Source organism: Setaria viridis, chromosome 3, assembly GCF_005286985.2.
Source record: "Setaria viridis chromosome 3, Setaria_viridis_v4.0, whole genome shotgun sequence".
Taxonomy (NCBI): Eukaryota; Viridiplantae; Streptophyta; class Magnoliopsida; order Poales; family Poaceae; genus Setaria; species Setaria viridis.
This window is the reverse complement of record NC_048265.2, coordinates 18125446-18145591: the sequence shown is the minus strand read 5'-3', so window position 1 is coordinate 18145591 and position 20146 is coordinate 18125446. Positions and strand designations below refer to the sequence as shown.

The 20146-nt window shown below is 45.4% G+C and overlaps 1 protein-coding gene across 1 annotated transcript; it reads left to right on the top strand.

Annotated features, from left to right (window-relative positions):
* The first annotated feature begins 2217 nt into the window (after positions 1 to 2217).
* On the top strand, positions 2218 to 4121 carry LOC117847876 (uncharacterized). The gene is made up of 3 exons (XM_034729171.2): positions 2218 to 2487; positions 2684 to 2886; positions 2986 to 4121. The coding sequence occupies exons 1-3, from the start codon at positions 2380 to 2382 to the stop codon at positions 3875 to 3877; spliced, it is 1203 nt and encodes a 400-aa protein (XP_034585062.1). The 5' UTR covers positions 2218 to 2379; the 3' UTR covers positions 3878 to 4121.
* The last annotated feature ends 16025 nt before the right edge of the window (positions 4122 to 20146 follow it).

The window sequence follows — 20146 nt, the reverse complement described above, 5'->3', positions numbered from 1 at the left end:
GCCCGCAGAGAAAAATGCATTCAGATTATTGGTCTCACAGGAATTTGACGCCGAACAAATTCAAGTTTCAATGGAATAATACTCGTAATTGGAAATATTGATCTCTCCTTACAACAGGGTAGGGTTCCTCTTTTACAGATCCATAACCTACTTTACATTCGAAGAATGTCTTTACTTAACCACTACATTCCTAGGATATGCCGTACATAAAAGTCATTAGAGAAAACATGTACAAATTGAACTCCTCCACATGGCCACGTTTCTCACGCCTTCCGTCCTCTAATCTCGAGACTTCATCTTTATTCAAAGTTGATCGTCCAGCCTTGAGGATTCATCCGCGATCCGAGATTAACGCCCAGCCTCGAGGCGCCTGCTTCATTTAGTCTTGCTGAGAGGTCTTAACCTCACATAGTTCTTCTTCGAGCATCATTCCTGAGTAAAGAGAAAAAAGATAAAAGCTCGGTATTTGGAACCGACCCTGAACACTTGAGGGTTTATCCAGCGGGAGTTAGCTATTATTGTCGTCAACCACTGCCCTCAAGTCCTCCCAGGAGCAGAGGTGATGCAAGGACACGAGATTTACTGTTAGAAGTGCCTCCATATATCGTGTGAGGTTAAATGAGTTCCGCTTTTGTTGCTACCGAAACGCAACTTGCGAGGTTAAGATTGAGGCGTGCTAACAACGTTCGAGGGTACCTGAGTTTTATTTCTCGGTTTGAAACTCACGAGGCTAGAAGGGCTCCGCGCCTCTTTATACTTAATGTAGAAGTTACGAGGTCAAAAAATTTCTTATACTGTGGATGATGCTTGAGGGTATTTAGGTTTTAACGATCCCAACATAGATTTCAAATGGCCTTCTCTCGCCTGCTCTCAGTCTCAGCCAGTCGGCACTGCTGCTCACGCGTCGCGAGGCTCCAACTTGCAAAGCGCTCGCAGCAATGGTTGACAACCCCAAGTCTTCGAGGGGACCATCGTTGACCTCGGCGTTTCCTTCGTATTGCGCGGCTGATTCGACGACTGGCCTAATAATCGCCGCAAGATGCCAAGATGTACCGCCTGTGCAGGCTGTGCTCGATGTACACTCCATTGACATTCATATTTTCCTTCACGGTTGACGACGATGCATGGCCAAGCCAGCTTGATGGAAGTACAGAGCGGCGCTGAGCGTAGCACGTGCTGCAAAATGCAACCTACTAGCTCACTGTAGCGCTACCTTCTTAAAAAAGTTGTGATCCCTGTCACCCTGGTGCTGCGCAGCAGCCATCGCTGTGAATGAACAGGCTGTAGAGCAGATCCCAAATGCATGCATATGCATGAACAGGCTCCTGAGATTATCTTCCGAGACGAAGTGGTTGGGCCGGCACTGTGTCCCAGTGGATCCAATCTCATGCGTGGGATCTCCGAAAGACCGACGACTATGCATGTAGTCTATACGCGTTATCGGATATAGCGCCATTCACTCTACCCTTACGCGGCAGAAGTGGCAAGTCAAGTCAACTAGATAAACAGTACAGACAGAGCAAATGCGCTGAGATTTGATGCTATTTGAAAAAAAATTGATTCGATATTGTCATATTGATATATACCCAGTACGCATAGTTCATTCTAAGACTTGAAAACGTTTTGCAGTGTTTAACGAGCAACCACATGCATCTCGTAGTAGCCTATATATACGAACGTTGCCAGCTGAACAAAGGCAGTTTGATCGAGGCCATCAGGTGTTTGTTACGTTCTTGTTCTCCTTCACTACCAGCGATCGACAGAGCTAGAAAAGGTAGCGACCATGCATTTTTACTATGGGTACTACTGTACGTATGGTCGTCCCTCGCAATAAATAAAATAGAGATGAAAAGATGTCTCAAATAGCCCCTATATATGGACGAACGGCAAAACATGAAACATCCAACAGCTCGATCTGCCAACATGCAGCTATTGGAGCGTTGGACTCTGTATGTCAACTGGGTTGTCTAGCTAGCCTGTCGACCTTCTGGTTTCTTGTCCAACGAATTTAATGGCACATGCATGGCTACGTGTTTAAGCCCCTGAATACGTACTACAGTACTTTCTAATTTTCTGTCTCCGCTGGGTCGTCGCTTGTAAGTACACCGGCTTCGAAGAATTTCCAGGAGCATGCCCAGGACATACATGATGGCTGTTAAAACACTATCCCCATCACCGCTTCCATTTGCATTGACTTTAGCTCAGCTCGTCCCGGTCTACGTACGTCTACCCCGAGCTGAGCGCTCACGGCAAAACTGGAAGCGTGTGTGCAACGCCTATATAAACGACGTAGGTCGACTGATCTAGAGACGGAAAGTTAAGCCACTCCTCCGGCGGACATCTCTCGTCTATGCCCGGTAGCAAAGAAGAGTTGAGAAAATGGCGATAAAAATGGATAAGACGACGATCATCGTGTGCGCAGTGGTCGGGTCTCTAGGAGTGTTGAGTGCCATCTTGGGGTTCTCGGCTGAGGGGACAAAGCTCACTGTAAGCACTACTGATCTGCCTAGTTAGTTTTTCTCTCTTTCGGTTTGAACAGTCAGTTTAACAATTTTTGAAGTGTTGAAGCCAACCTATTCGTTCATCATATGCCCTTGGGCATGAATGATCTTGTTTGAGCTGTGAACTTGGGTACACTCGCTTGCCTGCTTAACTGAACTTGAATCATGATTCATTCATGCAGCCATATACGATATTTGTTTATGGCGACGACTGCATCTACCCGCAGAACCCGGCGATCGGGCTGGGTATCTGCGCCGTCATCTTCCTTCTGGCGGCGCAGGTCACCATCTCGGCGGTTGGCGGCTGCTGCGGCTGCTGCAAGTCCCGCTCCATACCTTCGGGGACCAAGCGGATCGTCGGCGTCGTTTGTGCCGTCGTCTCATGGTGAGTGATCGACTGCAGTTGGTCTCACCGCGTTCGCACTACGTGTGTACTCTTCCTGCGAGCAAACCATCGAGCTAGTACACTTTCTTCTGCGAGCAGGATAGCGGCGGTGATCGCGTGGGCGCTGCTGATACAAGGAGCGTCGTGGAACGCCAACGTGGTGCGGGTGGCCGCCGCGCCGTACTGCCCCTACCTCAAGGACGGTATCTTCGCCGGCGCGGGCGTGCTCTCCCTCGCCGCCACGGCGCTCGGCATCACCTCCTTCATTATGCTGCGGAGGCCGCAGCCGGTCGAGGCGGCGGCGACACCGGCAGCGTCTGTAGGCGGCACACCGAGCAGGCCAGGCCAGCAGTCGCCGTTGAACGAGGTTGTAATGGGCCGCCCGCTGTTACCTCCACCGAGCAAGGTACAGCACCCTTCCAAACCTGAGGCGTACGTGCAACAGGTCCCTCCTACTGCTTCTCATCCACAAGGGAACGGAGTCAACGGACAGCAAGCACCACAGGACCTACAGGCTCCTCCTCTTCCTCCTCCTGCTGCTCAAGGCAATGGACCCCAGGCAGCGAACCAGCAGTTCCTTCCTCAAGGGCTCCCCGCGGCCGCGGTACTGGCGGCAGCGGCATCATGTCCACCCCAAGAACCAGGCGAGCAGCCGCCGCGGCCGCTCGGGGTTGCGATGGGCGGCCAAACGCAGGTCCAGCTGCCTCAAGTACCGGTGCCGAATGACTCACTACAGTACGCTATGCCTGTTCCAGTGCCTCAGCTATGCGCGGAGATTCCGGTCACTCCTCTCGCAGCTCCTGGCCCTTCACAAGGCAACGGACTATCGACAGCTATTCGCAACGAATTAGCTAGAGCAACAATCAGATTCGCTGGGAAGGCGGTGGAGCATGCGGTCTTTTCTAACAATGCTGGGGATATCCTATCCATGGTGACTGATCCTACCGGGGTTGACGTTGGACCTACAGACAATGGGGTTTCTGCTGCCTAATCTAATCTTATGCACTCTTCTTCATGATTTTGCCCCAGTTTGTTGTTTGTTCTTCAGCGGCTTTAAGATTGAAGCGTGTATCCAGCTTCCACTACTCGTTCGAATCATCATGATCTTGAACGATACTTTCTATTGGCCATAATTAGCCAAACGTTCAGCAGAATTGAGCAGCTAGACTATTTATGATAATGTACTTTATTTTGTATCTTTAGTTTTTTCTTAACCACCAACCTTTTTATTTTTATTGTTCATTTTTAAATGAAGGAAGCATAACTTCTGGTCGATCTTAGGTGGACACTAGGATTTTGAACCCTAGGTGATGTAGTTCCATGAGTCCACCGCAACTCCACCACCAACCACATCAATGGTAGCTTTTCTTTCCAACTTTGGATATTTTTTAGACGAAGGAATCTTTATTAAATATAAAGTTACACACAACCAATACAAAAAGAAAATAAATAAAGAAGAAAGAGACCCAGTACGTGCTTAGGAATAAAGGGTCTTAGACTCAACAAACAGCTCAAAACTATTCCTCCGTTTCAAACTGTAGGTTGTTTGGTATTTCTAAATTTAAAGTTTTGTTATGCACCTAAATATACACTATGTCTAGATATATAGTAAAAACTATAAATTTAAAAATTTTAAAATGACCTATAATTTGAAATGAAGGGAGTACTTATCATCCTACGTTTCATCTGCAGAGAAATTACTTGACACAATAGTTCCTATTCTCTTGTACCATAAAGTTTCCGAAACCTCGTCCTCCCGCGAAAGAAGGTGGTGAACAGTGCATCTAAAGGCATCTCACATGCATGTCTCCGAGAACCACCTTTTCTCCGCTAACCGCTCAATAGCCTATGACCGACAATTCCAAACGCCGACCAAGGCAAATGACCTGGTAACGAGCATTCCCTTGAGCAGTGGTTGAGCTTCTTTCTTTCCTAAAGGTTCCATCAAATTAGAGCAACTCTTCTCCTCTTAAACCAGGGAAGAAGCGCAAGTTGGGATGAGGCATGTGTTCTTGTCGACTAATGCCTACAAGGAGGGATGTGACGCACACGCACACGGTCGTCAGCATATATTGGCCTGGTTTGGGTGCTCTTGCTTATTTTTAGCACCCGTCACATCGAATGTTTAGATACTAATTAGGAGTATTAAACGTAGACTATTTACAAAACTCATTACATAAGTGGAGGCTAAACGGCGAGACGAATCTATTAAGCCTAATTAGTTGATTTGACAATGTGTTGCTACAGTAAACATTTGCTAATGATGGATTAATTAGGCTTAATAGATTCGTCTCGCCGTTTAGCCTCAACTTATGTAATGGGTTTTGTAAATAGTCTACGTTTAATACTCCTAATTAGTATCTAAACATTCGATGTGACACGTGCTAAAAATAAGCAAAGGGAACCAAACACCCCCATTGTCAGCCTGGTGAGGGGCAAAGATTTTCGCCTGGAGCATATCCCACTGCTAGAGAACTTGGTATTAGTCCGGTTGGTAGGTTGCATATCTCTCAAAAAACGATCCGTGATTAATCAGTCGAGATAAAAGGGGGAGGACTTTTGTCCCGGGTCCCTCAACCGGGATATAAGACCTCATTTTAGTCCTGGTTGGTATTGCAAAAAAAATTGCAACAATAAAAAATATCGGGGAGGGGGGGGGGTTGTTCCTGGGAGGCCCCCGCAAGTCACAAGTCACACGATTTTTCACGCGAAATATGCGCGTGACCTCAAGCCTCGCGCGTAGCTTTCTTGCCATCCCACCTACACACCACATCTGCCTATATAGAGAATGCTATCCTTTTGTATTAACTCATGGAGGACCCTTTAATCTGGGTTGGTAACACCAACCGGGATTAAAGACCTCATTTAATTACCAACCGGGATAAAAAGGTTCGAGGGATTTAGTCCTTTCCCAGCCACACATGCGGGACCCTTTTTATCTCGGTTGAAAACATCAACCGGGATAAAAAGAGTCCGAGGGCTTTATTCTTTTTTCAGCCACCCGTGGGGGACCCTTTTGTCCCGGTTGGAGTTTCCAACCGGGACTAAAGGACCCCCTTTTATCCTGATTACCTTAGTCCTGGGTGGTAATACCAACCGGGACTAAAGGGTGACCTTTTAGTCCCTGTTGATCTTACCAACCGGGACTAAAGGGTCCCCCACGTGTGCCTGAATTTTTCAACCGGGACTAAAGGATCCCTACGGGTGGCTGATTTTTGAACCGGGACTAAAAGGTCTGCTTTAGTCCCGATTGCAAATACCAACCGGGAGTAAATTCTAGCATACCGTGGCGCACCCCCTTTTCTTCCGAGCCTAAATTAAACCGGGACTAAAGAGGGGGGGATCGAAAGTCAGTTCTCTAGTAGTGTCCCCAACCCACCCGACACACCACAAACAAGCAACATGTAGGCAGATACGCATCCCGCTTTTTAGAGCATTTAAAAACACGTACTTTTTAAATTTTTTTCTTTAATTATAACATAATCCCTTTCCCCAAAATATTCAAAACCAATTTTACAAATTAAACCATGCATTAAATCTACATGAGTGACACATTTGATTGCCTTAAAAATCCTATCCCTAGTCTAAACCCCAAAATCCTAAGAATAATTTCCTAAATTTAATATTCAAACCTGTTTTGAATATTAATTTCCTAATCGACCTCTTAGAGAATCCTAACCAAGCTAAGTCATACCTAAATCTCTCTAATCCCAAATTCTTTCTAGATGTCTGCTCTTCTATGTCCTAGACAATCCCTAATTCAAACCTCAATTGGATTTGGAGTCCAAATCCAAAATTCAAACCAAAAACTCATTCAAATAAAGATAAAACATCAAAACCCCTGCCGGGCTGCCAAACTCGAAACCTAGCCCGCTTTCCTTCCAGCCCGACCCAACCACTACACCCCCTTCCACCTCCTTTCGACTTCAAGCCCAGTTTCATCCCAGCCCAACTCCTTTCTCTTGGCCCACTCGGTGTGAGCCCAGCTCCTCCTCCACATTGGCCCGGCCCACCCCGGCCGTCATCTCCCCCTCCTCCTGCTTCGTCGCGTCAGTCGCACAGCATCGCTGCCGCCACGACTCCAGCAAGCTACCCTGCGTAGCGCCCTGCTCGCCTCTTTCCGCTTCCTAGCCTGCGCCTACGATCGCACTACGCCACCACATGTGCTGTCCATGTGTGCACCCGCGCATGCGCAATCCCCACCTCCGTGCGCGGTGTCGACGCTGGCGGTTGTTGCACCGATCTGTGCATTCCAGCCATCCCCTGCCACACCAAGATGAGCGTCACGTGTGCCTTACCAAACCTCCCTATCTGGTCCTATCTCTCTACCTTCCTCCACTCCGCGGCAACGTGCCGCACCACACCGCACTGTCCGCGCACGCACCCGCGCCGTGTGCGGTCATCGCGCACGCCACGTGCGATGCCGCGTCGCGGCTGCCACCGCCCAGGTGCCTTCCCTCTCGCCAGACTTTGCTCCCAAATAAGCCAAAGCCACTCGTCCTCCTTATCCTTCTCCCCCTGGCAAATTGCGCAGCGCCACGGCTAGCCGCCATAAATTCTGCCGCCACTGCGCTAGCCTGCCTCCCTACGTCTTGCACCGCTACGATGCTGCTCTGGAGTATGCCTCCCCCTCACCTATCTTTGCCCCCAAGGAACCACCCCCTCCCCTATCTGCCTGACACCACTGCGACTAGGCCACATGAAGCTACGCCGCCATTAACGCCGCCGCTACAACCTAATCACGCGGGCTGCTGTGCGTCACCCCTCTCCCCCTCCTTTCCTTCGCTGCCAAGTATCCTCCTCCGATGTGGTGGCCTCCCGCACCTCCTCCGTGGCTATAAATAGCCACCTCTCTCCTTCCCGGCACCTCACACCGGGACAACCACTCCATTTCTCCCTCTCCCCGAGGCCGTGCCCCTTCCTTCCTTCCCTACCTCACCTCCCCACCCCCCTAGCCGAGCTCCCCTCACCTACCTCTCACTTTTGGTGCTCGCTGCGGGGTCGAAGTGTTGGAGGTATGCCCTAGAGGCAATTATAGAGATGATGATATTCCATTGTATCCATGTTATATATTGTGTTCCTTGAAGATCCATTAAAGGCTACTTGAATTGATTTGCAATTATGTGAATTGTGTGTGAAACTCTTTACTTGTAGGGTTATTCTAAAAGTTGTCCCTAGTCGGAGTTCATGTGAGGACACACTTGAATATTAGACTAGCACATGTATTAATTGATGACTATGTTTCACAAGTCATGGACATGGAGATGTCAAACTAATAATGTGGGCACATGTAGAGACATGTGCTAGGACTAACCCAATGCGAGTTACATAGTTCTCTCTTTACATAACGTGTACGCTTTGTCCTTAGACCTGAGATTGTTGCATGTACTCAAGATGTGGATCGATTTACTTAGGGGCTATCAAACGCTGCACTGTAACTGGGTAGTTATAAAGGTAGCTTTCGGGTTTGTCAAGAAGCATGCTGTGAGGCATGATCAGTCAAGATGGAATTTGCCCCTCTCTATTTAAGAGAGATATCTCGGGCTCCTTGAGTGATCGGATCCAGAAATGCATGGCCATGCCATGTGAGGTTAAGAGTTAACCTAGAAAGAGATTACGAATGAAAGCGTTGAGAAAGAGTGGTCAGCTTAGAGCTAGACCAAATATTGTGAGGCAAAGGGAATAGCATGTACGTGATGTTGTGATGGTTCGTCTAATATGATCTTCGTGTGCGTATAGGAGTTAGTATGTCTTGCTAGAGGCCGCTACTAACTATTGGCCGAGTAGGAGTACTCGGGCCATGTTTATACGTATATAAACCTATAGGGTCACACACTTAAAGGGCTGGAAGCCCAATTCGGATGTGATAGGAATTGGACTAGGTTTAGGAGTACTAATGGGTCTTGAACCCAGAGGCCCGTTAGGAACCCCTATATATATTGCGGGGTAGGGGGCGCCCTAGGGTTGAATCCCTTTTCGCACCAGCAGCAGCCGCGCCTCCCACGCCCTCGCCTTGTTGCAACTCGCAGACCTAGTAGTCCGGCTTGCGACGCTTCCTCCCTGCACGTGTGGATACCTTGGAGGTGTTGCATCTGCAGCACTTGGATGAGCTGTCGCACGAGCTGACGAGCCGACAACGAGCCTGACAAGCCGCGGCATGAGGAGGGAGTCACTGCATGTGGACAAGCTGCTCGACGTCGACGTGTTCGACTATACTGCGTTGACATGTGATTGACTTCGCTGCCCCAACGCGTATCTACAACTTCCGCACCTGTGCGTTGAGTGGTAATCCCGTGATCTATAACGACAGTTTTTCTTGTTTTATGCGGTAGAAATTTTTATGTTGCGCTAGCATAGCCTACCTCGTATCCCAACACGAAGGTGGCCGGAAGTGCCGGTTCGGCGCTCCTCCGGTGAGCCGGTGAGGGTGCGCATGGCGCACGCGGTGGCGCTGCTCGGCGCCGGCGCCATCCCGCCCTGCCGTCACTCCCCCATCTCCATTTTTACCCCCTCTCTCTGTGTAACCCAATAGGTGGGCCCTCCCACCTAGCGCCATCACCCGCCATCCACCCCTCCGCCTACTTCACTCCGTGCACCCCGCGTACATGGACCGCTCCCTCAGCAGCGCCCCTGGTCCATGGCATGAGTCCACGGGTTCACGCCACAGTATCGCAGTGCCCCCATTGCCTGCGTCACCCCCTAAAATTGCTATGCACACCCAGCTTGTGTACCCTAAATTTTATTTCAAGTCCTTCCTCACCTCCAAAAATCCCCCAAAGTTCACCAAAATTCCCGTAAAACCCCAAAAGCCTATCCATGCCATTCTTTTCTATAGTTCACCTCATATGAGTCCCCTTTCCATCTTTTACTAAGATCTTAGAGCCCAACCTTATTAGGAAAGATCCCGCACTACCTCTTCTCGCCACCGTGCCCTAACCCCTAGGTGCTGGGCTAGGTCAAAGTCGAGTGCGTCGTGCGGCCTCTAGCCACTTTACCTGCATTGTCAACAACACCTAGCTAGCTGTTCCTCCCTGCCCTATCACCACCGCTAACCCCTATCGCTGTTGCGCATCTGCTTGATCTTGTACCGTCTCCTCTGTCACCATGTGTGCTATCCCATAGCACCGGGACAAAGTGGTGTCCGTTGTACAAGCTCTCTGGTTTCTATCCTACTTGATCTTGCCCTACTACGTCTGTCACCATGTGTACTATCCACTAGTACCCGTATAGACCAACTGTCACACAAACTCTCAAATTCTACTCTTTAGGATCATTCCACAATTCCCTAGCGACCCCAATCCCTTAAGGATCTATCCAAACCTCTGGTCCATTCCACCACACAGCTGTTATGCTACCCAAACCAAACCTCCAATATCGTCCAGGCATAGCTGTTATGCCGCTCGCCCAAAACCTTGAGTCTCATCCAAACACAGCCGTTATGCCGCCCAACTGAAACCTTAAGTATCAACCCCACCTAGCTGTTACGTTGCCTAGCCCAAATCCCAATTATCATCTAAACCTAGCCGTTGTGCTGCCCGACCAAACCCTATAAACCCCTTGGAAATTAACCATTAATTTCCTGAGATCCTTCCTGGAAATTCAGCCATCTGACCCATTAATTCAGCCATCTTCCTGGAAATTATTTAGAAATTTGCTTCTAAATAATTAATGGATTATCCATCAATTGCTTGGGAATTCACCTTTAATTATCAGGTAATTCCCAGAATACTCATCCTTTTCCTTTCTTTTCATTTCTTAGGAATTGATTGATGTATTGTTTTATTAATTGTTATTTTATACGTATTTGTCACCTGGTCGACGATCGAACTCCACCCCAAAGCCGAGGATCCAAAAGGCGTGAAGCCAAGAACCTTGGTCGCCCTAGGAGACGTAAAGGATTTTTGATGAAAACAAGTCCTGACTCGTAGTGCATACTTTATCCCATTGAATGCGAGAGCTAATAATATTGCCAACCGAATACGGATTGCATTACTTTCTTTTAAAGACTATTTCTTTAGGAATACATGCTTGCTATATTTTCCCCTTTTGCTATTGAAATGCCATAGGCCAACCGCCCTAGGAAAACTACCTTTCCCTCCAACCCTCCCTATAGTAGATGCGATAGGCAAGTTGAGTCACGCCCTCCTAAATGGGGATTCAACATGGTTGGATCCTCTACGGGGAGGATCCAACACTCCACCAGAGAAAATTATATTTCTACAGAAGACTTGGGAAGGCTTTTCCTTTTTGGGAAAGCATGAGTTAATTATAAAATGATAGTAACTAAACTCCTAGGGTGTATTTTGGGCCTGCGGGTAAGAGGACAGTCTCTTTGGAGGACATACTACCCTGATGCTTACCCTGGTCATGTAAGGACTGGTTCATTGGGAGAGTCTTTCTTGTGACACGTACAACCATATGTGCCAAAAAGATACAACCTTCGGGAGTGCCTGTTCATGTGAGACCTTGACTCGAACCCCACTAGCTGAACCTAGTCATCCATGACAAGGGGCCATGGTGGGCAATGGATATGCTAGAGCAGGACCTTTGCAGAGTCCCAGGTCCGGTCTGCACGGGTTGACTGTTTAGAGAGTCAGAGACCCTGAGGGCCAGAGGCTCTGTTTTATACATGTGCGCACATTTCTAGGGATTGGATTCGCAGGGCGGATGTTAGTGGCCCCTATTTAGACCCCAGTATATTCGTGGTTGGACCTAGGGAATGCTATTTAGAGATAGACATGAGCGGGCATGGGTCTTGTAGATCAGTACTGCCTAGGAACAAGGTATGGGCTGGTCAAATGTATGGATATGTACACCTCTGCGTAGAGTTTTGATCTATCAATATATAGCCGAGGCTCACGGTTACAAGCCCACTTTGTTGAAGCCCCCATGATTAGTTTTTGGGTGGGAATTAGTGTGATAAAGATGCCGGATGAAGGTCGTGGATTGGATTCCAGAATTAAAACCTGGGGACGGGTAGGGGAGGTGGTTTCCCCCTCCAGGACCACAACTTTCATCTTATAATATAATAGCAACATTCTTAGAGAGTCTTTACATAACTCACCTTTCAATCCACATTGCATATGTGAGATACTTTAGGCATAGGTTTTACCCCTCTCATCCATATTCCTTGACCACCTCCCATATTGCATTTAATATACTAGTTAGGGTTAGGATTTGCTGAGTACCAACGATAAGTGTACTCAACCTTGCTTTCATTTTTTAGGTCTCCAGGTGTGTTTGACCATCTTGATAGTGGATGGGCACCTGCGCTTCCCTTCGCTGCGTTAAGGTGAAAACCTTTCCTTTATTAAATTACATGCCTTTTATTGCTCAAATGACTGAGCTGTGATGGTAACTGTATTAGCCTACTGATCCAAGGATCTAGATGTTGATGTAGATGCCAGGCCGTTCGCATGGGAGCCACATGTTGATGCTCATTATTGACACACTTTTAGTGCTATTTAACCAATGTTTTCAGGCTTATTTTTATACTAACCTGCCACTTGGCATCTGAAATAACACCATTATTGCATATGTGTTGTATTTTGGAGAATGTTATATTTTGGCAGGAAATATGACATAATCAAGGGGGTTTGTCTAAAAAGCTTAATGGATATTTGGACATGGGTCGTTGATGGAAGCTAGCACGAGGAAGGAGAGGACAAGAAGGGCCAGGAAGGGCCCAGGTCGATCGGCCTGGGACCCTCTAGGCCGATCGACCTAGCCCATTCCAGGGCCCGATCGACTTCCCATTTCTTCAGCGTCAAGTCTATGATGATCTCTAGGGTTTTTTCACCGACATTGACCTAGAGCTGCCGCCTATTGGAGAAATACCCCCTCATGGACTTCAAGGAAGGAGAGTTGGAGAGAAGAGGAAATCACCACGCAAACACCATCCACATCTGCCACAAGTAGGAAAAATGGAGAGAAGATTGGATCCAGATGAGGCCATGCGAAGAAGGGCACTAGGGGAGGAGGAAACCCCATGAGCTGATCAGCTCAGAGGTGCCCAGGCCAATCGGCCTGGGTCTTCCCTGCCCCCGTTCATCATCATCTTCGATCCAATTGATCTACAGGGCGTCCTTTACTCAAAAATTTGTCAACATGTGTAAGATCATGGGGTAATACCTCTGTTTGTCCTCGGGGTTGTATGGAGATCTTGATTTGTAATCGCCAAACCTTTAGTTGAGATCTATTTTGTTATCAATCTTATCTTGATGATGCTCTTTCATGAAAAGGCTAGCCAGCGCTACTTTGGGTTGCTTATTTGCTTACCTAGAATGACCATCTTGATGTGTTCTTATGTTCTGATAGTTGAGTACCCCTGTGTAGTGATAGTATTGCGGGTGGGAAAGTGTAGGGTATGGTTCACAACCACTCACGATAACACCTAGATCTATTTTGTTCATGCATGGTGATTGCATCTACAAGTGATCTTAGATCCCTAGGATAAGCGTTTAATCTATCTTGTTCACAACCTTTATTCTCTATCCATCTTAATCTAAATTGCTTAGTTCTTTTGTTAGCATAATCATATCCTAATCAAAGAGCTTTCGGTTACATCGATTAGAGCTTAGTTAAGCGTGCAAATCCCTTATTCCGTGGATTGATAGACCTTGGGGGAATCTCTATGGGAAAAGTTGCAACTGATCCGTGCGCTTGCGGTTCACAATTTTGCGTGCGAACTGCCGTCAACAAGCTTTTCTGGCACCGTTGCCGGGGAACAAGTCAGTTTTGCTATGTTTAACTTTGTATTAATTTTTGTTAACCGCTAACATCTAACTTTTTCTCTAGAAAAGAAAATCTTTATTTTTGTTTTTGGTGTCTAGATGGCTCTGATCAATCACTATAAGGAGGAAGGAGAAAAGTCACTGAGGAATTATGCGATTCCATTAACCAATCAATTCGACATGAAGAAATCCGACTCAATGCTTGCAGCCATGGAGTACGATCTGAATAAAGGAATAATTGATATGGCTAAGAGTACTCCTTTCCAAGGAGTGGAGACTGATAATCCATATAGATACATTGAGCGATTCACGATGCTTTGCAACACGCTACAACAAGAGGAAATTCCACTAGCTTGGTTCAGGTGGAATTTGTTCCCATTTTCACTTGCAGGTGAAGCAAAACGATGGTATGCAGAAGCTTCTTTCGATGCGAAAGGTAATTGAGAGGTACTAATGATAAAGTTCTGTGGGATATTTTTCTCTATGAGCAAAGTTTAAAACCTTCGAAAGGAAGTGATCATATTCATGCAAGGAGAAGGTGAAGGAATAGATCAAGCTTGGAATAGATTTAACAGACTACTCGAACAAGGACCTAAGCTTGGATTCTTAGGTGATGTGCTGTTGCATACATTCTATTTTTCACTAACTCAAAAATGCTGGGAGTTTTTTCAAATGTGTGCAGGAGGAGATCTTATGAAGAAAACACTCAGGGAGGCGTGCCACTCAATTGTTACAGAAGATCAGTAGAGGAGCAGCCATAAACAGAGAATGGGATAGTTATCAATCTAGAGCGCAGGAGCAAGAAAATCAAGAATGTAAGGTTGCTAGAATTTTCAGAAAAGAACTCCAGGAGGATGCAAAAGAAGAACCTGTGGTGCAAAAAGAAGAAGAATTGGCACACATAAAAGAAGAACCTACTCGGTGCATCAAATATGATGAACAAGAAAACATCAGAAGCTCAAAGCCTAGTGAATGCGAAGCCCTTTCGGGAGTTTGAACAAATGGATTGGGTTCCTATTAACTTCAGTGAAATATTTAATAGGCATAGACCATATCCAAATCAAAAGGGGTCAGCTAGAGCTGTTGAGACATATTTTCCACCGGAGAGAAACACTAGCTATGTGCTTGACAAGGATGCAACTGGAGAGATAATTCTAAAACTCTTTAGTGAAGAAGAAGTAGACCCTGACTATGTCATTGAGGTGAAGAGAATCATGGGAGTGAAGGCGGAGGCATCACTATTTGCTAGACTGGGAAAAGTATACGCGATTGGGTCTAATCAAGATGAAGGAGAATCTTTGCCTACACCACATATCAATTGCATGATTAATGGGGAGATCATCTACAAAGTGCTTTGCGATATTGGAGTACATGTAAGTGTTATGTCTTCGAAACTTTATCATGAGCTTTATAGTAAAACTTTACAGCTTGCTCCAACCCTGATAAATTTAATCATGGGAGATGGTAGAACAACCAAACCTCTAGGTGTGCTTAGAGATCTAGATGTTGCTATCTCGGAAAAAGTTATACCAACCAACTTCTTTGTTATTAATGCTTGCCATGATGAACTTGATGATATTATCCTTGGTAAACCTTTTCTTAAGTTGGTTAATGCTGTGCTTGATGCTGGGAAGGGAAAAGTACCGATTAATCTTGACGGTGCTAAATACACTAATTTTCTGCTTGCTTCTCGACAAATCCTGCCTCTACTTCCTGATAATGAGGAAGTAGAAAGTGTATGGTTTGCTGAAAATTTCAGGGATCCTCTACCAAGAGCGATGGAAAACAATGAGGATAATCAGGATGATGAACTGAGAGAAGCAACCGAAGCATTATCACTGCAATATGGAACTTTAGAAGCAGAAAAATTTGAAGACATTGGTGATTTAGATCAACAAGAGCCTAAAGCACCAGATGTTGAGCAGAAGCCATTACCCAAGGGATTAAAATATGAGTATTTGGGGAACAACAAGACATATCCAGTCATTGTCAGCGACGAGTTGAGCAAGAAAGAAACTGAGAAGCTGCTGAATTTATTAAGAAAACATCAAAAAGTGATTGGATATACAATCAAAAACTTGAAAGGAATCAGTCCAGCCTTTTGCACTCATCGAATACAATTAGAAGATCAATACAAACTAGTTGTGGAGAACCAGAGAAGATTGAGCCATTGTATGCGTGATGTAGTAAAGAAGGAGGTGATCAAATTGCTTAATGCTGGAATAATCTTTTCTATCTTAATGAATGGGTGAGCCCAGTGCATTGCGTGCCAAAGAAAGGAGGATTGACTGTTGTGACAAATGAGAAGAATGAGCTAATTCCCCAGAGGACAATGACTGGATGGAGGATGTGTATTGACTATCGGAAGTTGAACAAGGCAACTAGGAAGGATCACTTCCCTTTGCCTTTCATTGATGAAATGCTTGAAAGGTTAGCAAAACATTCTCACTTTTGCTATCTTGATGGATATTCCGGGTTCTTTCAAATTCCTATACATCCGGATGATCAACATAAGACCACATTCACATGTTCATACGGAACTTTCTCTTATAGAAGAATGCCTTTTGGTGTATGCAATGCGCCCGCTTCATTTCAGCGTTGTATGATGGCTATATTGTCAAATTTTATTGAAAACATTATGGAGGTATTTATGGATGACTTCTCAGTACATGACACTAATTTTGATAATTGCTTGGAGAATATTGGTAAAGTTCTTAAACGATGTGGAGAAGTTGATTTAGTCCTAAACTGGGAGAAGTGCCACTTTATGGTGAAGCAAGGAATAGTGCTGGGGCATCTCATCTCAGAGAGGGGGATAGAAGTTGATAAAGCGAAGATTGAAACTATGGAAAAGTTACCTCCTCCAGCAGACATCAAGTCATTGAGGAGCTTTCTCGGAAACGCCCGATTCTACAGAAGATTTTTTAAGGATTTCTCAAACAAAACCATTAACACAACTTCTGCAGAAAGATGTGAGCTTGAATTTAATGAAGACTGTCTCCATGCTTTCATAACTTTAAAACAATCACTTATCAGTGCACCCATCATTCAACCTCCGGATTGGAATCTACCTTTCGAGATAATGTGCGATGCGAGTGATTACGCTGTTGGAGCAGTCCTTGGACAAAGAAAAGAAGGGAAGGTACATGCAATTTACTATGCTAGCAAGATTTTAAATGAGGCTCAAATAAATTATGCAACTACAGAGAAGGAATTGCTTGCCGTAGTATTTGCTTTTGAAAAATTCAAATCATATATTGTGAATTCTAAAGTGATTGTGTATACTAACCATGCTGCAATTAAATATCTCTTGTCTAAGAAAGATGCTAAACCATATCTGATTCGTTGGATATTGTTACTACAAGAGTTTGATGTGGAAATTAGAGATAAAAAGGGGTCAAAAAATGTGGTAGCTGACCACTTGTCAATGATGTACCAACAAGATGATGGGAAGGAGCCAATTGAAGATCGAAGGAGAGATGACCACTTATACAGAATACTTGATAAGGATGATTGGATGCATGACATCATCAGATAATCAAAAGGGCACCTTTGCATCACTTGGATAGGAATGAAAGAAGAAAAGTTATTGCTGAAAGTAAGAAATACTATTGGTCTGCACTTTTTCTTTTTAGTTTTGGAGCAGACGGAGTATTGAGAAGATGCATTCCTAGAGAAGAAAGAGACACAGTGCTTAGAAAATGCCATTCATTAGAATATGGAGGACATTATGGATACTTCAGAACTGATGCAAAAGTATGGGCAAGCATATTTTATTGTCCAGAGATGCATGAAGATGCAAAGAGGTTCGTTGCTACTTGCTCAGAATGCCAAAGAACAAGAAATATTTGATCTAGAAATTCTATGCCTTTGAACCATAATTTGCAAGTGGATCTATTCTATGTTTGGGGTATAGACTTCATGGGACCATTCTTAAATTCACATGGCTATGAGCACATCTTGGTTATGGTTGATTATGCGTCTAAATGGGTAGAAGCTATTCCATGTCAGAAGGCATCAATAGAGGAATCAATTCACATGATCAAGACGATGATTTCCTAGGTATGGAGTGCCCAGAATATTGATAAGCGATGGAGGTCGCATTTCACAGGAAAAGATTTTGGCAAATGTTTGAAGAAATTGGGGGTTGAACATAGTCTCTACAACTTATCATCGTCAAACAAATGGCTAAGTAGAAACTTCGAGCAAGCACCTCAAAGATATATTGAAAAAGACCATAGTCAAAGGACGGAAGGGTTGGTCAAAGAAACTAGACGAAGCATTATGGGCATATAGGACAACTCATAAAACACCTATAGGTATGACCCCGTATCAATTCATCTATGGAAAAGCATGTCATCTTCCCGTTGAACTTGAACATAAAGCTTATCAGCCATAAAAGAGATGAATCTTGATGTTGATGCTGCGACAGTAAAAAGAAGGATTCAAATAAGTGAATTGGAAGAGATGAGGCTTAAAGCTTACCACAATGCAAGCATTTACAAGGAAAGAATCAAGAGATGGTTCGATAAAAGGCTTCAGAAGAAGGAATTCAAAGAAGGGGATAAAGTGTTATTGTTCAACTCCAAATTTAAATTCTTTGGTAAAGGAAAATTGATGAGCAAGTGGGACAGACTATACATGGTTCATTATGTGTCACCTACTGGAGCAGTAACAATCATCGATGTCAAAGGAGATCAATATATTGTGAATGGACAGCGGCTAAAGGTATTCTTGGAACCTGGCGTCATGCCTATCAATTATGTTGACATCTATAGCATGGAGGAAGAATGACCACGTCAAGCCTGACAACACTAAAATAGGTACCTTGTACATACTCTATCTTAAATTCTGTTATTTTCTTTCAAATTTTGTGTAGGACTCAAAAAATTAGATATATTTTTAGACGTACGTGCTGCCAAGGAAATTTGGGAGGCAGAGGGGCTGAAAACCCCCTGGGCCGATTGGCCCAATAGCCCCCAAGATGATTGGCCTGGGAGGTTTTTGCCTCTGATTTGGTTCCCCTTTTCCCATCTTTGTTAACAATAGAATATGGAAGTGAATTTTTGTGGGAAGGTGCGAGAAAGTTTTTGGAAATGTGTGGATCCTTTGCCAAGACATTAAAAATATGTAATGAGGCTAATTGTATGTCGAGTTTCGCATCACACATGCAATTCAGATCCACCAAACTAGAAAGAAGGTGCAATGGCGACATCCAGGAGCTTAGGAGATGAGAGAGGGCAGCAACCGACGAAGGAGGAGGCCAGGCCGATCGACCTAACCTCCCCAAGCTGATTGGCAGCACCCCCTCCCTTGGCCGCAGCCATCGCCCTTCACATGGAAGCCAAGAGGTGCAAATGGTGTCCCAAAACTCCACCAAGAACCGCTTGTAATGCTCGCATCAGTGTTGGAGGCAAGGCGCCCTCTGGAAAGCTTGCAGATCGCAAGTTGATCATCCTCTCGAGTGAAGGTGAAGCGTCCAAGAAGAAGGAGGAGGTTGTCATTGCTCCCACAAGGCGTTCAACAAGGCTCCTCGGGATGAAGCGCAAGAGCTAAATAGAGAAGACGCCTGAGTACGTGCTAGCTGACTATGGAGGTGATAGCGATTGGGAGGACGACAGGAGCCCTGGTTCATAGGGTGCTGCAGGCTGTGATGACGAAGAAGATGCCAACACGTACTGGGATTGGGCTGACGAGATGAAGAAAACCAAGGAGCAAGAGGACCGTCGTTAAGACAAGGGCAAAGAGAAGGATCTAGAAGACGACAGGCCAGAACCGGAGGAGCATGATCGTACGTGTTGCACAACTTGCAGGAAGAACATTCACTACTTCTTTGACGCCATTGATGACATCATGCAAGCCTTGCAAGCTCTGGATCAAAAGGCAGAAGATAATGATCGTCGTCAGGAGGATAACTTCAAGTTCTTGCAGAGGAATGTGAGGAAGCTCTTCGGGATGTGCGGCAACATGAGGAGGAATAGAGCTCATGGAAAAGGAAGCAGCAACCATCCCATGTGCAAATAGTGCGGGCAGCATCACTAGTGAGTTTACGAGCGTGTTTCCCTTTGTACTTCATATGGTTACGACGAGGACGTCATAGATTTCAAGCGTTTGGGGGGAGGGAGGGGGAGATCGTCACTCGTGTGAGTTTTTGGATCTAGTTTGGTCGAGTCAAGTTGTGTGAGAGTCTAAATTAGTATTTTTATTTCAATCAAAAGTAGATAAAATAGTAGTCTTCTTAAGCTTCTAGGAAGCCTTAGGCCTAGATTGCTACTTTAGCGTCTTTGAGAGAAGAAGCACGAATAAAATTCGAGGATCATGCTAGTGTTTTTAGTGTCTACCTTGGCTTGCTTGTCTTTTATTTTATCTTTGCAACTTTGGATCATGAGCATTATCTTGAATTCTAAATCTTAGTTGTGGAGTTTTAGTAATTGGGTTGTTTATGCAATACCCATTCTTTATGATGATCAAGTGTTTCGATTTTGATTATGCTTTATGAGTAAGACTTGAATTGGAGGTGATTTAAA

What these genes read in the sequence shown, in the direction of transcription:
- LOC117847876 (XM_034729171.2), top strand. Translation starts at nt 2,380, where the DNA reads ATGGCGATAAAAATGGATAAGACGACGATCATCGTGTGCGCAGTGGTC. An exon ending in CTGAGGGGACAAAGCTCACT is followed by an intron (nt 2,488 to 2,683) that starts GTAAGCACTACT and finishes TCATTCATGCAG; the next exon opens with CCATATACGATATTTGTTTA. An exon ending in GTTTGTGCCGTCGTCTCATG is followed by an intron (nt 2,887 to 2,985) that starts GTGAGTGATCGA and finishes TTCTGCGAGCAG; the next exon opens with GATAGCGGCGGTGATCGCGT.